The sequence below is a fragment of the Furipterus horrens genome, unplaced genomic scaffold (assembly GCF_987537825.1).
Source record: "Furipterus horrens unplaced genomic scaffold, mFurHor1.1.pri manual_scaffold_12, whole genome shotgun sequence".
Classification (NCBI taxonomy): domain Eukaryota; kingdom Metazoa; phylum Chordata; class Mammalia; order Chiroptera; family Furipteridae; genus Furipterus; species Furipterus horrens.
Window position 1 is genome coordinate 67,879,028 of NW_028327182.1, and position 13,837 is coordinate 67,892,864.

The 13,837-nt window shown below is 40.2% G+C and overlaps 1 protein-coding gene across 1 annotated transcript in view; it reads left to right on the forward strand.

Moving 5' to 3' along the window:
• The window catches only part of MYO16 (myosin XVI), a 654,868-nt gene that overhangs the window by 564,847 nt on the left and 76,184 nt on the right, over window positions 1-13,837 (forward strand). Inside the window, exon 33 of the mRNA XM_090257968.1 lies at window positions 6,967-8,109. Coding sequence (XP_090114094.1) covers window positions 6,967-8,109 — 1,143 coding nt within the window. The remainder of the gene's footprint in view (window positions 1-6,966; window positions 8,110-13,837) is intronic.

The window sequence follows — 13,837 nt, forward strand, 5'->3', positions numbered from 1 at the left end:
ATAGCATCAGAAAGTGAAAAAACAATGCCAAACAAGATTGAAAATTGCAGTGTATATAAGATAGAACCCATCCAGATTTGAACTCTACAAATAAACTCTATAAATTTAAATAAGTAGACCTCAGAATAGCATGTAAAGTCTACAAATGCCTTCCCTTTGTGTGCATAGGAGACCAATTGCCCTGAAGTTGAGATTTTGGAGAAACCAAGTGCCAAGTAGTCACACTGTTGTGAAAAGAGATAAACAAAATATCGATGATTAATTTGAGGTCCCTCACATGAGCAGCAAATAAGTGTCAATTAAGAAAAAGTTATTCAGAAATCATCAGAGATAAAAATATAGATAAAATAAAATGGTAGGAAAGTAAAGATGAATGAAGAAAATGCAAGAAAAACCACAACTGTAAAATTCTGAAACTCCTTGCTACTGTGTGAAATCCCAAGACTCTTAAGATTTTTATGCAAAATTTAATTGGAAATGAATTTCAGCTCACTTTTGAGTAAGGTGCCGGTGGGTGTCTCCCCCACAGGTCACACCCTGGTGAACTCACATTTTGGAGGCTTGTAAAAAGGTCAGTCCATAAATAAGTTTCTTTTTTCCTGTGTGTTACTTATTCCTTCTTACAATGCATGATTCCTAGTCTTGATGACCTGACCATCACCACCATATCTCCTGTGGCTGCATATAAGTTCCTGAATTTTGGAATGTGCTCCAAGTATATATTCAAGAATAAAAAAATTAATCTGCATGGTGGGATCAAGCTAGCATGCTAGTTATTTTTTGTAGCATTGAGAGTCAGGAGCCAATAGAGGGGCTTAGTCACTCAAGCCATCAGTGCTCTCTGGATTTTTAATCCATAATTGCAAAGATGGTGGCACTGTGACAAACCTGCCCTCAGCAGTGGCTCTGGTCCCCTTTATGTCATTGTGACAGGAGCTGAAGGTGTCCAATACAATAGCCACTAGTAACTTGTGACTATTTAAATTTGAGGTGAATAAAACTAAATAAAATTTAAAATTCAGTTCTTCAGTCATTGGTCACGTTCTAAGTACTCAACAGCCACAGGTATGGAACTTTACATCATCACATAAAGTTCTATCAGACAGCCCTGATCCTCACAGCTTCATTTCTTACCATAGGGGCAATACAGTAAGTCCTAACTTAATGTTGCCCACAGATTCTGTGACATTAGGTGAAACCAGGTATAACAAAACCAGTTTTACCATAGGCTAACTGATGTAAACAAGAGTTAAGTTCTTGTGGCATCTCATTAATTAATGAAACCACACTGCAGGAAGTATTATTCAAGGACCCACTGTACTGAGTTTTTTTGCACCTAGTAAGACATCACAAATTTATTTTTCTTCTGCAAAAGCTAAGAAGAAAATCTGATCACTGCTTAAAATGCTCTGTGAACCTGGTTTCATAAAAACAAGGACCTCAATTGAGGTCAATTTATTATCTGAGCCATTCCTTTAGGCCTGTTAAAATTAACTTCAACTAACTTCTTGCCTTTTACAAATAAAGCTGCTAATCAATTCAGAAGGTTATAGCATAAAAGGAGATCTGATTCAAGAATGAAAGCCCAGAACCTTAGAGAAACCAATGGTTAGATCACATTAAAGTCTTAATCTTTGTGGCCAGTTCTGTTCTTATTAACACATGCCTTTCCTATATGTTTTTATGCAATAAACATATGGTTGTAAAGAGAAGCAGGAGAGAGAGCTCTTTTTTTTTTACTACCTTTGTACCTGAAAATCTTGAAACACTTTTATGGACCAGTAAATTTTAATGCTTGTTTGCAAACTATTAACAAGCTAGAACCAACTATTTGAAAGTACTATTTTTTTAAAAGTCTGAGGTTGCTTTTTGCAAACAGTGACTAAGAAAGGAAGAATAGGTGCCTGGCTTCACTTTCTCTTTGCTAAGAAGCACCAGTGTCTTTCTGGAGAGAAGTGCCTTTCTGGAGAGAAGAATTGATTCTCTAAATCCAACATGCAGGCTACCTCCCAAACATGGTGAAAACTGGATGGTAAAGTGGCAAAAGACAGGTTTTTCTTGGATGACTGTAGCCTCTATCATTTTACTCTCTGTAATGTGACTTCCACAGCCACCCTCCCTTCAGACTCCAGCAGCCCATTTCTTATAAATAACACCTCGGGAATCTTTTTTTTTTTTTTTTTTTCATTGTCATGCAGCTCCATTCTCAACAAAATCCAGTTTATATGTATAGATGCAAGAATGGTTCAGCTATAGGGTTAAATTTGGAAATGACATATCTGTTTTTTTTCTTTTTTACTTATTTATATCTTTATTCTAGATAGCAGTTTCCACATAGTAGGCACTCAGTAAGTACTTATTGAACAAATAAATAAATGTTATAGAAATACATGTATTTGTGCTGCTTTCATTAAAGCAGAATTAGCTTCTTATCAATAAACCAAAGTGAGTACAATCTGGCAAGGTTCAAGATGCCCCCTTGAGATTTGTAATATTTGGTTTAACACATTTTTTTAGCAGAAGCCCCTTTATAATATTTTCTATTACCTGAAGTTTGATAGAAATTAGATGTTTTGTAAACACTGTCCTGAGAATGTTACCGGATATAACAGGAGAACATGACTGCATATTTCACAATAGATGATGCATTTGCACATGTATTAACTAAGTTCATATCATGAATTTGGCTCTTCTCTGAAGAGGCTATTGGGGGAGATAAATGAGCAAATATATTATGAGATAAGCAGAATAATAGCAAAGAGAGCAGGATAGCATGGAACAGAGCAAGAGAAGCTAATCCTGGCTGAGAATTGAAGAGGGGTCTGGAAGGACATTTAAATGATATTATACCTGTTGAATGCTGTCCAGTGGGTACAGATGAGATGAGAGCACAGGTAATGAGCCCCCCCCACACACACACAAGTCATATAACAAGGTTGCAATATATCAGCTCAGTAGAAGCTCTTCTGGTCCAATTTTTAGCTGGGTGTAAATTGATACATTCACTCATGTATTCAGCCAGCCACCAGCCAGCTAGCTGGCCTTTATTTAGGCATCCTTTATGTCCTGTGCTAGGCACTAAGTTTGCTCTCAAACTAGGCAAAATCATACTTGAAGAACTAGAATACAATGGCTATGTACACACAGAGATACAAATATTTTCTGGTTGAACAAGCTTCTAATTTTCATAGATGAATTACTAGGTATCTTGTTTTCAATGAAAATGGGGCCAAATAATCTGTGTCCTGGAGCAAATGGTGACTTAAATGTCACCCCTCATTCCTTAGCAACCAAGTCAAAGGGAAAATATTTTGTACAAGAAAAATGTTATCTCCTAACAGAACTTAAAATGACACGTCTCTAGATCATTGCACAGTAGCTCAGATGAGAGTCAAGTTTATAAAATGGTGAGACAGCTTGAGAATGTGAGTTTTAACCCTAAGTTACTGTTAGGACACAAAGACTTTCCCTGAAAATGAACTATGACCTTGAAATGTCCACCTGATCCCACCTCATTGACATTGTCAAGTATTCACAAGTTTTACACACAAAATTTAGGGCTAGACCACATTGTTAAGGAAACTCTTAATGTAAATTAATTTTCAGTAGCCCTTAAATTTATATTTGCAAATGAACTATTAGCAAGCACTTGTGTGAACACACACACACACAAGCCATAAAACCAAATTAGTCTTTCATTCTGTAACTGTGGTGTTCTAATTTTAGTTTATGAAGAATGAAGCTTTCCAATTCCCACCTCCAGAGATTATAATTTAATGTTTATGGAATGTGACAGGAACTGTGCTATGTATATTCTCAGAAAAGGACCTCAAATGATCTGATATTGCTGAATCCCAGACCCCACTCAAAGGAACCCTGTTCTGTCATTCACGATTAATTTCTGGTTGTGTAGTAAGATAATGATGATAGCAGCTGATAGTTCCTTAGTGTTTATTATGTAGCTGGCATTATGCTATGTATCTTAAATCTTTAGAACTATTCAGCAGAGTGAGATATCATTGTGAACCCTCCATAGATGAGAACACTGAGTCAGGTAACCTGTCCCATGTAACTCATCCAAGGCAGTCAGATTCCAAGAACCAGGTTCTCGAATTCCTCCTAACAAAGTATACCACTTTTATTTATAATAGTTTAATACCAAAAAAAGTTTTTTTCTGTATTGAAAGCAGAACTTGAGGAAATACCATATCAGTTATCTGTTGTTGCTTAACTACTCATCCAAAACTTGGTGATTTAAATAAAGCATGATCATTTTAGTACTATTTTCCAGGTTCTGGTTGTCAAATGGACTCATCTAGGTGGCTATTAATCAAGGTCCTTCATAAAATTGCACATGGTAGCTAAAATCATCTGGAAGCTGGTAACTCTGATATCTGGTACCACAAATGTCTGAGGACTGAAACTCTTAGGCATCTGTGTCTCTAGGTGGCCTCCCCATATAGTTTGTGCAGCATGGCAGCTTCAGCATAGCTAGACTTCCTTCATGAAGAACCAATGTGTCAAACACACATGCTCCAGGAAAGAGAGTACATTTTATGAGCCAGCCTGGGAAGTCATGCAGCATCACCTCCACCACAGTCCATGCATCAGGAGTTCCATAGGCCCATGCAGGTTTAGGGAGGAGAAATGGATTACCTCTATTCACAGGACTGGAAACATTCTTGCGGCCATTTTTGTCCCCCCTCATGACAAAACAATTCACATCCCTTCCACATACAAGATATACTCCCTGTTCCCCACAATTGCCCCAAAACCTCATTCATCATCACACCAAGTTCAGTAGCAAGGCCCAGACCTCATCATCTATTGATAAATCAGCACTAGGTATCCTGGCTCTTCAGGTAAGGCTTCTTAGGCAGACAGGTCCTCTAGTATTCTCCACACAACTAATATGCACTGGAGGGACAGGTGCAGGATGATGTTCCTGTGTAAAGAGGGAAAAGCCAAGAGGCATATAGCAGGCACTTGCACAGAACAGTTCTGCACAACACTTGGGCACGTGTTACCTGCACCTTAATTAAGATTTTTGTCTAGCGCCTAGAAATGACATTCCTTGTCTCTTAGGTCCATGCTTAAGACTCTTGGCTCACCTGTAAATTATAATTCCTAATCCACAAGAGGTGACATGTTTGGAGCTGGTAGTTTTCTCAGCCTGCTTTATGCTTATAAAATGTTGAGGTACCAAGCCTCCTCATTCTGTATTAAGTCTTCTTTCAGTGCAAGCTGATCCAATTCCTTTAAAGGCTTTGCAAGTTTCCTGTGTATTTATAATCTACTACATTATTCAACAGCCACATCCACAAATCTCTTTGAGATAATCTTACCTTCTTTGGGGTCTCTGCAAAATTTCTGTGCCACAATATGCTTATTATTTTCAGAAGTCATGGTTTTGCTCCTTTGAACAGATCCATGAAGCATCACCTTAAAACTTTCTGAGGTCTTAATAAAGAGTGGCATAGTCATGATCTTAACTTCATCTTTAGATTATGTTTTCCTGTAAATGTTCCAGATATCATCTCTGTTTGAAAGTCATTTCTTAACTTCAGAATTATTTGCCATCAGGATAGCCTGACAGTGAAAAACGTTTGTTGTCAAAGATAGAAAGTCCAGGATCCTTTACAGTTAATAGGTCTTTCTTTAGCGTATCTCTTTACTCTCACATTTTACTATAGGCAGCTAGAAGAATCCAGGAGGTGGATTTTAAACTTTGCCTGAAAATCTTCGTAGTTACATCATTCAGTTACTTAAGTGTTTATTTTTATTTTTATTTTCTACATTACTGCAGGTGACAGTGTTGCTAAACTATCCACAATGGTATAAGAAATGTCATGTTTCCTCCAGCTTTCAGCATCTTCCTCACCTTTTTTTTCAGCCTCACCAAGAGCTTTCTTGAGGATCACCATGCTTCTGCTAACATTGTCTTTAAGACTCCTCCAATTTCCCAAAGCTACCGCCATCCTTTTAAATTTTTTATTTATAAGTAGCACTCTACTTCCGCGTACCAATATCTGTATTGGTTGTCTATTACTATATAACAAAGCACTCCAAAATGTTGTGACTTAAAATAATAATTTATTTTATCTTTTTTTCTCTTTTACAGTTTTAGTAGTTTTCTGGGCTCAGCTAAACAATTATACTGGCTCTCTCACAGCTGTAGTGAGTCTGGAGCTGGAAATAGTTTTTCTACCTCTTTAAAATTTTAAATCTAGTTCTTACCAATAATATTAAGCTCATTTGTTTTTCTAAATATCTCCCCTCTTTTCAACTTAAGAAGTTTCCACGTTAGGCATTCTTAGAGTTGACTTTCCTGTTAAACATGTGTTTCTATAAAGGATTCACATATATTGATTAATTGTAAAGCTCACCCTTGGCATCATTTTAATAACGAAGTTCTGTCACAAAATAATAACCTCTAAGCATGTAGGTGTTTTGTTGGTGTTTTGTTTTGTTCATTTTATACCATTTAAATCATCAAGCTTACTCATTTGCAACAAGAAGCATCCATATGCCACTGATTAGCTAATTTGCTTACTCTCCCTAGCTTTCTATTTTCTTATCTTTAAAATCCTGAGGGCCAGTTCAGCCTATAGACATCTATGTATACAGGTCTAAGTAGGTTCTAGCAGCTGATCTGCAGTGTGCTCCCCTCGCTCTTCCCCTTTGCAGGTGGCTGAATACTGGGCCACGTTTTGGTCTGCCTAATGTCTTCCTTCACTGGTGGAAGTTGTCCTCCAGCTCTGAGGTCAAAACTCCCTTTCTCATTGGCAATCTTGAGAAATGTAGGTTTAGCTGGGATCTCAGAGAATGGAGGGATACAGGCCCGCAAGAGCCATGTGAGCAAAGGCAGCCCCCAGTCCCTGTGATGGTCTGGCCCCGGAGTCTTGATATCTTGCTAACACCTCCCATCCCTTCTTTGTCCCGCCCCCAACCCCACCCCCCATGCAGTTCTCACTCGGCCCAGGCCACACAGTGATGACTACAGCACCACGAAGAAGATTCCTCCTCGGAAGCCAAAGCGAAGCCCCAACACCAAGCTCAGCGGGTCCTCCGAAGAGATTTGTGGTGCCGGTCCTGGGGCAGTGGGGACTCCCAGCACACGGGGCAAAGCGGCAGGTCCGCAGTGCACCCCTGGGGCCCTGCTGGGGGTCCCCGCACCCCCTGCGGCCCCAGCATACTCCGATCCCGAGGCCGAGACCGAGACCGAGTCAGAGCCCATCTACATAGAGATGGTGGGCTGCGCCTGCAGCCCCGACCAGGTGGAGGCGGTGTACGAAGAGATGAAGTACTTCGTGCCCCCCGAGGATGGCGGCAGTCGCGGGGTGGGCACCTGGGCGTTTGTGTCACCCCCTTTGCCATCTGAGGGTCGGAGCCCCATCACCTTAGAGGGTGAAGACACTAGCTGCCAGACACCCGGGCTGTGCAGAGACACGTGCGACATTCCAGCTCCCTTCCCCAACCTGCTCCCTCACCGTCCCCCACTCCTTGTTTTCCCCCCAACCCCTGTCACCTGCTCCCCTGCGTCAGATGAATCGCCTTTGACGCCCCTGGAGGTGAAAAAGCTGCCAGTCCTGGAAACCAACCTCAAGTACCCAGTGCAGTCTGAAGGTTCTAGTCCTCTGTCTCCACAGTATTCCAGAAACCAAAAAGAAGATGGTGACAGGCCCCCGTCTCCCGTCCTACCTGTATTTAACGGGTCTCACAAAGTCTCTCCGCCTCTCACGCCACCGCCTCCTCCAGCACCTCCTGCGACTGCCCACCCGCATTTCGCCTTTCCACCAGAGACCAGTATGGCACACCCAGGAAAAGTAGCCACAAACCCAGATCTGCTCAAAGTGCAGCAAAAGTCAAACTCTGCTCCAGCAGTGGATCCGTGCAGCTCGTTCTCCAAGGTTCCTTACTCCCCTGGGAAGGCAGCTGCTAGAATCGAGCACAGAAAGGCCAACTGCAACTCCTCCTCTCCAGCTCGCTACAGCCCTCCAAACTCCAGACCTCTCAGCAGCCCTATGGACGAACTAACTAGCCTCTTTAACTCTGGAAGGAGTGTACTTCGGAAGTCTGCAGCGGGAAGAAAAATCAGGGAACCTGAAGGTGAGCAGAATAGAAGGGAGTCCCCGTTTTGCTCGTTGAGAAGGATGATGGATGGATGTTGGATGTTGAATGGACGTAGCTGTTCATCTATACACATACACATATATATGTAATTTAAATAATGTTTGAGGTGATTGTGGTAGTCATTCAGAGAAAATCTTATGCAACCAATATGGCCAAATAGGTAAAAATAAGTATTTCCATTTTGCAGATGAAGGCTCATAATATATAAATACATAACACTACAAGTGAATTCAAAAAAAATTAAGTATATGTTATTGATTATGTTGTTACAGTAGTTCCAATTTTTTCCCCTTTGTTCCCCTCTGCCCAGTACCCCTCTTCCCTCCAGCAATCCCACCCCCCTTAGTTCATGTCCATGGGTCGTGCATATAAGTTCTTTGGCTTCACCCTTTCCTATATTATTCTCAACTCCTCCCTGTCTATTTTGTACCAACCAATTATGCTTCTTAGTCCCTGCACCATTTCCCCATTTCTCCCCCTTCCCCCTTCCAGCTGATAACCCTCCAAATGATCCCCATATCTATGATTCTGTTCCTATTCTGGTTTACTTAGTTGGATTCTGTTTTTATTTTTTAGATTCAGTTGTTGATACTTGTGAGTTTGTTGTCATTTTAGTGTTCATAGTTTTGATCTTCTTTTTTTTAAGTAAGTCCCTTTGACATTTCACATAATAATGGCTTGGTGATGATGAACTCGTTTAGCATCACCTTTTCTGGGAACCACTTCATCTGCCCTTCCACTCCAAATGATAGCTTTGCTGGATAGAGTAATCTTAGTTGTAGGTTGCTTTTCATCACATTGAATACTGCTTGCCAGTCCCTTCCTGCCTGAAAAATGTCCTCTGAGAAATCAGCTGATAGTCCTATAGGCACCCTGCTGTAGGCAACTCTCTGCCTCTCTCTTGCTGCCCCCAGGACTCTCTCTTTATCTTTCAGCTTTAGCATCTCAATCATGATGCATCCTGGTGTGGTCACCTCTGGCTCCAGCTCGCCCAGGACGCTCCGTGCTTCCTGGACCTGTATGTCCATCTCCTTCGCAAAATTTGGAAACTTTTCCTCATTTTTTTAAATTCTTGCTTCCTCATTCTGCTCTGACTGACTGTTTTTTTCTTCCTTATGTTCCAAGTCATTGATTTGAACCCCAGTTTCCTTCCCTTCATCATTAGTTTTGTGTGGATTTTTCTTCGTTTCACTTAACATAGCCTTCACTTCTTCTCTTATGTGTTTGCTGTACTCAAGCATGTCTGTCAAGCCTGTGAGCACCTTTATCACCAGTGTTACGAATTCTGCATCTGTCAGGTTATCTATTTCCTCATCTGTGAGGTTGGCTATCTCCTCGTCGCTTAGTTCTCCCACTGGAACCTTGATCCGTTCCCCCTTATGGGCCATACTTCTCTGTCTCCTCATTCAGACAGGCTCCTGTGTTTGTTTGCCTCCATGTCCCAGGTAGAGCTGTCGGTCCTGTTATATTGTAAGGGATGGAGCCTTAGGGATTCATTAGTACAGGGTGACCTGTATCACCACGTTATGACACTGTATGTGGGGGAGGAGTCCGAGAGGGAACAATGCCTCCTGCCCAGCATTTACCCCTTTTCCAGGCACCTCTCCCACTTCCGCACCAGACTGGCACCCCTCTAGCTGCTGCCCTGCCCATCGTTCGCAGAGTTGGTGGGTCTGCAGACATTCTAGGACCATGGGGGCCCTTTAAACAAGCAGACTCTGCTGAGAGACTGGCAGTTTCTGCCTCCACCCCAACCACCACTGGTCTGCACAGTCAGAAGCAATGAGGCTTGATTTTCCCCAGTGCTGGGGCTGTGAGCTGCTAGGTCGGGTGAGGAGCTGGGAACACTCCCCAGGTGTCCCTCATGACTTTAAAACATGTGGCTGCACTTTCTGCCAGTCTGCTGCTGCTGCCACCACCACACCGTGTCCTCTCTGCCTCGGCTCCACTCCTCCTAACTGGATGAGTATTTCTTCTTTATATCTTTGTTTGCTGGACTTCCATGCAGTTTGATTTTCTGGAACTTCTAATTGTTTCTAGTTTTGAGATAGTTGCATTCCTTCTTAGTTGTGGAGGGAGAAGCAACATGTCTTTCTAGGCCTCCATCTTGGCTGGAATTCCTTAATTCAAAAAATTTTTATGAGTTGAAAAGTGGTAGAGCAAGGTCCATTGTTAGGTACCAATTCTTTTTTTTTGCCCCTGGTAATACTTCCTTAAAAACATGGAAATCGTATTTTTGTAACATTATGTATTTATTGACTCCCATTTGACTTACATTTTACTATTAATTGGTGTTTGGACTCTCTCTTGCTGTCTCTCTTCCACTCCTGGTTTCTGGGATCACTATCTATTCAGTTACTAACCTTAAATGTAATATAGCTCACATTTATATGTTGTGTGAATGACTTTCTTCTGCTCCTATTCCACCCAAGGAATGTTAACTCAGTTCTGTTAAATCTGTGTCTTCTCAGCCTAAGGCATGTTTGGTTTGCAGCTGGCAGTCCACTCATGTGAGCTAAGTGCCATGCTCTTGCAGCCCATTATATATATAAAATTTATTTTGTGTCCCTATAAGAGCATAATGTAGATAAAAATGCCAATCTCTCATGAGTAACCACTTGCTACTTTGATGAGGTTGCCTTTGCACACCAGTGATGCTGTTTTGGCAGATTCTCTTAATAATTATACAGAATGCCCTGACTGGTGTGGCTTAGTGGGTTGGGCATTGTCCCATAAACTGGAAGGTTCCCATTCAGTTCCTGCTCAGGGCACATACCTGGGTTGCTGGCCAGGTCCCTAGTTGGGGGCCTATGAGAGGCAACCAAAAGATATTGATGTTTATCTCTCATATTCATGTTTCTCTCCCTTTCTCCCTCTTTTCCCCTCTCTAAAAATAAATAAATAAAATCTTTAAAAGTAATTATAAAGAATGTAGTTATCTTTTAAAAAAGCATTCTAAGGCTTTTATTCAAATCCAAAATATTTCCCAATACTCTGTGTTTTGGGGAAGAATTATATTAATATAAAGCATCTTTTCTTTAAAAAATTGTAACAGGTCCTGTGAGTTATGCTATTAACCTAAGATAGATGGCAACTATTAACATTCTCACTTTACAGAGATGGAAAACTTCAAGGTGAAGAGTTTAAATACCTTCCTTAAGGTCAGGTGGTAGAATGTGAAGTAAAATTTTGACTTACAATATAACGTTCTATGTACACATTAACCTGCTCTTCCTCCTGAAGAAAATACATAAATATGTTAGCTTTTATTATTTCATTAGGAAAATTACTTTAGATACAAAGACTCTAGAAAATGTAGAAAGCAATCTGAATAAGTGAAAAGTAGATCAAAGCTAAGAACACTTAGCAAATGAATGAATAACCTACTTCCTATTCATTCTTTAAACAAGGTAATTGTTTGTTTAGCTAACAATTTTTTCTTAATTATAGGTCATTAATAAATGAAATTGTTCTCGTACATAGAAGACTGTTTGAATTTCACAAGTTGTTTCATTCCAAGAAACAAATTGGGGTCTAAGAGAAAAAGCATTAAATAAACAAATTATCATTTGCTTTTAGGACTAAATGTTTATTAAAACCTCATAAACCTCATTTTACTGCAGATGGGAATTGAGTGAATTCTTCTTGGCTCTATTGAAGAAAGTGAAATTAATGAATTTCTAGACAGGCCTCATCATTTGGAAACCCCTAAGTCTAGGACTTAGAGCCTAGTGAGAATTATAGTCAGGCCTCTGGGCATGGTGCATGAATTGGCTAATTATATTTCCCTATGGTAACCACTAACCAGTGTTTAAGAACACATATCAAAAGCTCAGGTACAACATTGTTAGTTCAACTCTAAAATTATAAAACATCTATTTTTCTACTGTGGGCTTTTACAAAGCACTTTTTAATTTGAGAAGATTGGTTTGAGCCACTTGTGACTTTCTCATAAATACATCAGTTGGCAACTATTGTCCCTGCACAGTAGCTATAATAACAGAAAGCTTAGCAATGTGAGACTAGGTCATCCTCACACATGAGACCATGGGGATCCCAGATATACAATTGAGAACTAACTGTGTGATTCTTGATTCGTGATGGTCTGTGATGTGGGAAATGAGTTTACAGTATTCTTTTTGTTTGTTTTGGTTTTTTATAAGAATATAAAGGAAGCTAAAGATAAGATGTAGAAGGGAAAAAAAAGTCAATGTTTTCACTTATCACTGAAGCTGCTTATATGATTATTATTGTTTACCCAATTGGATCCTGAAGTCAGTAATCCATTATCCTCTGAATGAATTGAGTAGCTGTTATTAATGAATTACTATATAATCTTGGGACTTTTTCCCTTTAAGATTTTAAATCTTCTACTTTACCTGCTTTATATTTAAAGATATTCTTATTTTAACCTGAAATAGCTTTCTTACCAAATCACCGAGTTGGTGGCTAATTCACCCTCAGGGCACCTAAATTAATTACAGTTTATTTCTTATACAATTATGATATAGGGATTTTTTTTGTTGTTGCAAACTTTGAAGAAGGGTTCAAAATATTTCTGTCACGTCTTTGGAAAGTGACCTTGAGGATATTGAACTGCTCATTACTATCCTGTTATAGATATTTCCAGTTAAAATAAAAATAGGGTGCATTGTGTATGAAATGAGGTCCTTCAGTGTGTATTTCTGTTCCATCAGTATTCCATAAACTTAAACGTAAGATTTCGTAAATATTATTATGTTTCTTAAAAGTTTATTTTCCATAGACTCTTTGATATTCCATTTCAACCATACAGAGTCACACTAATTCTAAGAGTCCAGGATGCATGTAAAGACAAAATGTGATTGTGCAGGTAAAATATATGACTGCAGCCTGAGAGGAATAATATTAGCAGTAAGGAACTGTAGTTCTTACTATGTTCCAGGCATTGTTTTAGTAATCTGCTTAATTCTCACAAGACTAAAGGTATCTGCTACCATTATCTCCATTTTACAGATGGGAAAATTAAGTCACAGAGAGATGAATCCACTTTTTCTAAGTCACCCTGCTCATGAAAGACAGAGAATGACTTGAACACAATAATTCCATCACCAGTGGCTATATCTTAGCTACATACACATGGTGCCTAGGACTGGATGCAGGGAGGAAAAAACAGAAATTAATATTTACTCACCTAAGGAACCATGAATTAAGAACCATATAGTTTGGATGGAAAAGACTTTTTTACTAACTCAGAAATGCCAAACATGTACTTTACAGCTCATGGGTGTATATATAAAAGTTTAGAGTACTCTATGGGAACCACTTGGCCCTTAAAATTAAGAATGACAGGGAGGAAGATGGCAGAGGAGTGAGGGGAGGCTGTGCTTTCAGGCTCCTGAGACCCATTTGCAGTTTGGGCTAATTGCAGACAGAACATCTCAGTGAGTAGCTGGACACTGGCAGGAGTCGAGCCATGGCACTGCTGGATTAGAGAAAATCCATCTGGGAACAACCTGTTTAGTCAGGATAGTGGAGGAAAAGGGGACAAAACGGGATTCCTGACTGGGGCGGATGCCCAAGCTGCGGCCGGAAGTACACAAAGGCTTTTTGGCGACCACAGGCTACCCCAGAGAGGAGTTGGGAGGAAAGCGGATCTCTGCCCTCTGGCAGAGACGGGACTCGACCAAGTAGCATTGCCACTGAAGGATAGGAGACAGCGTGC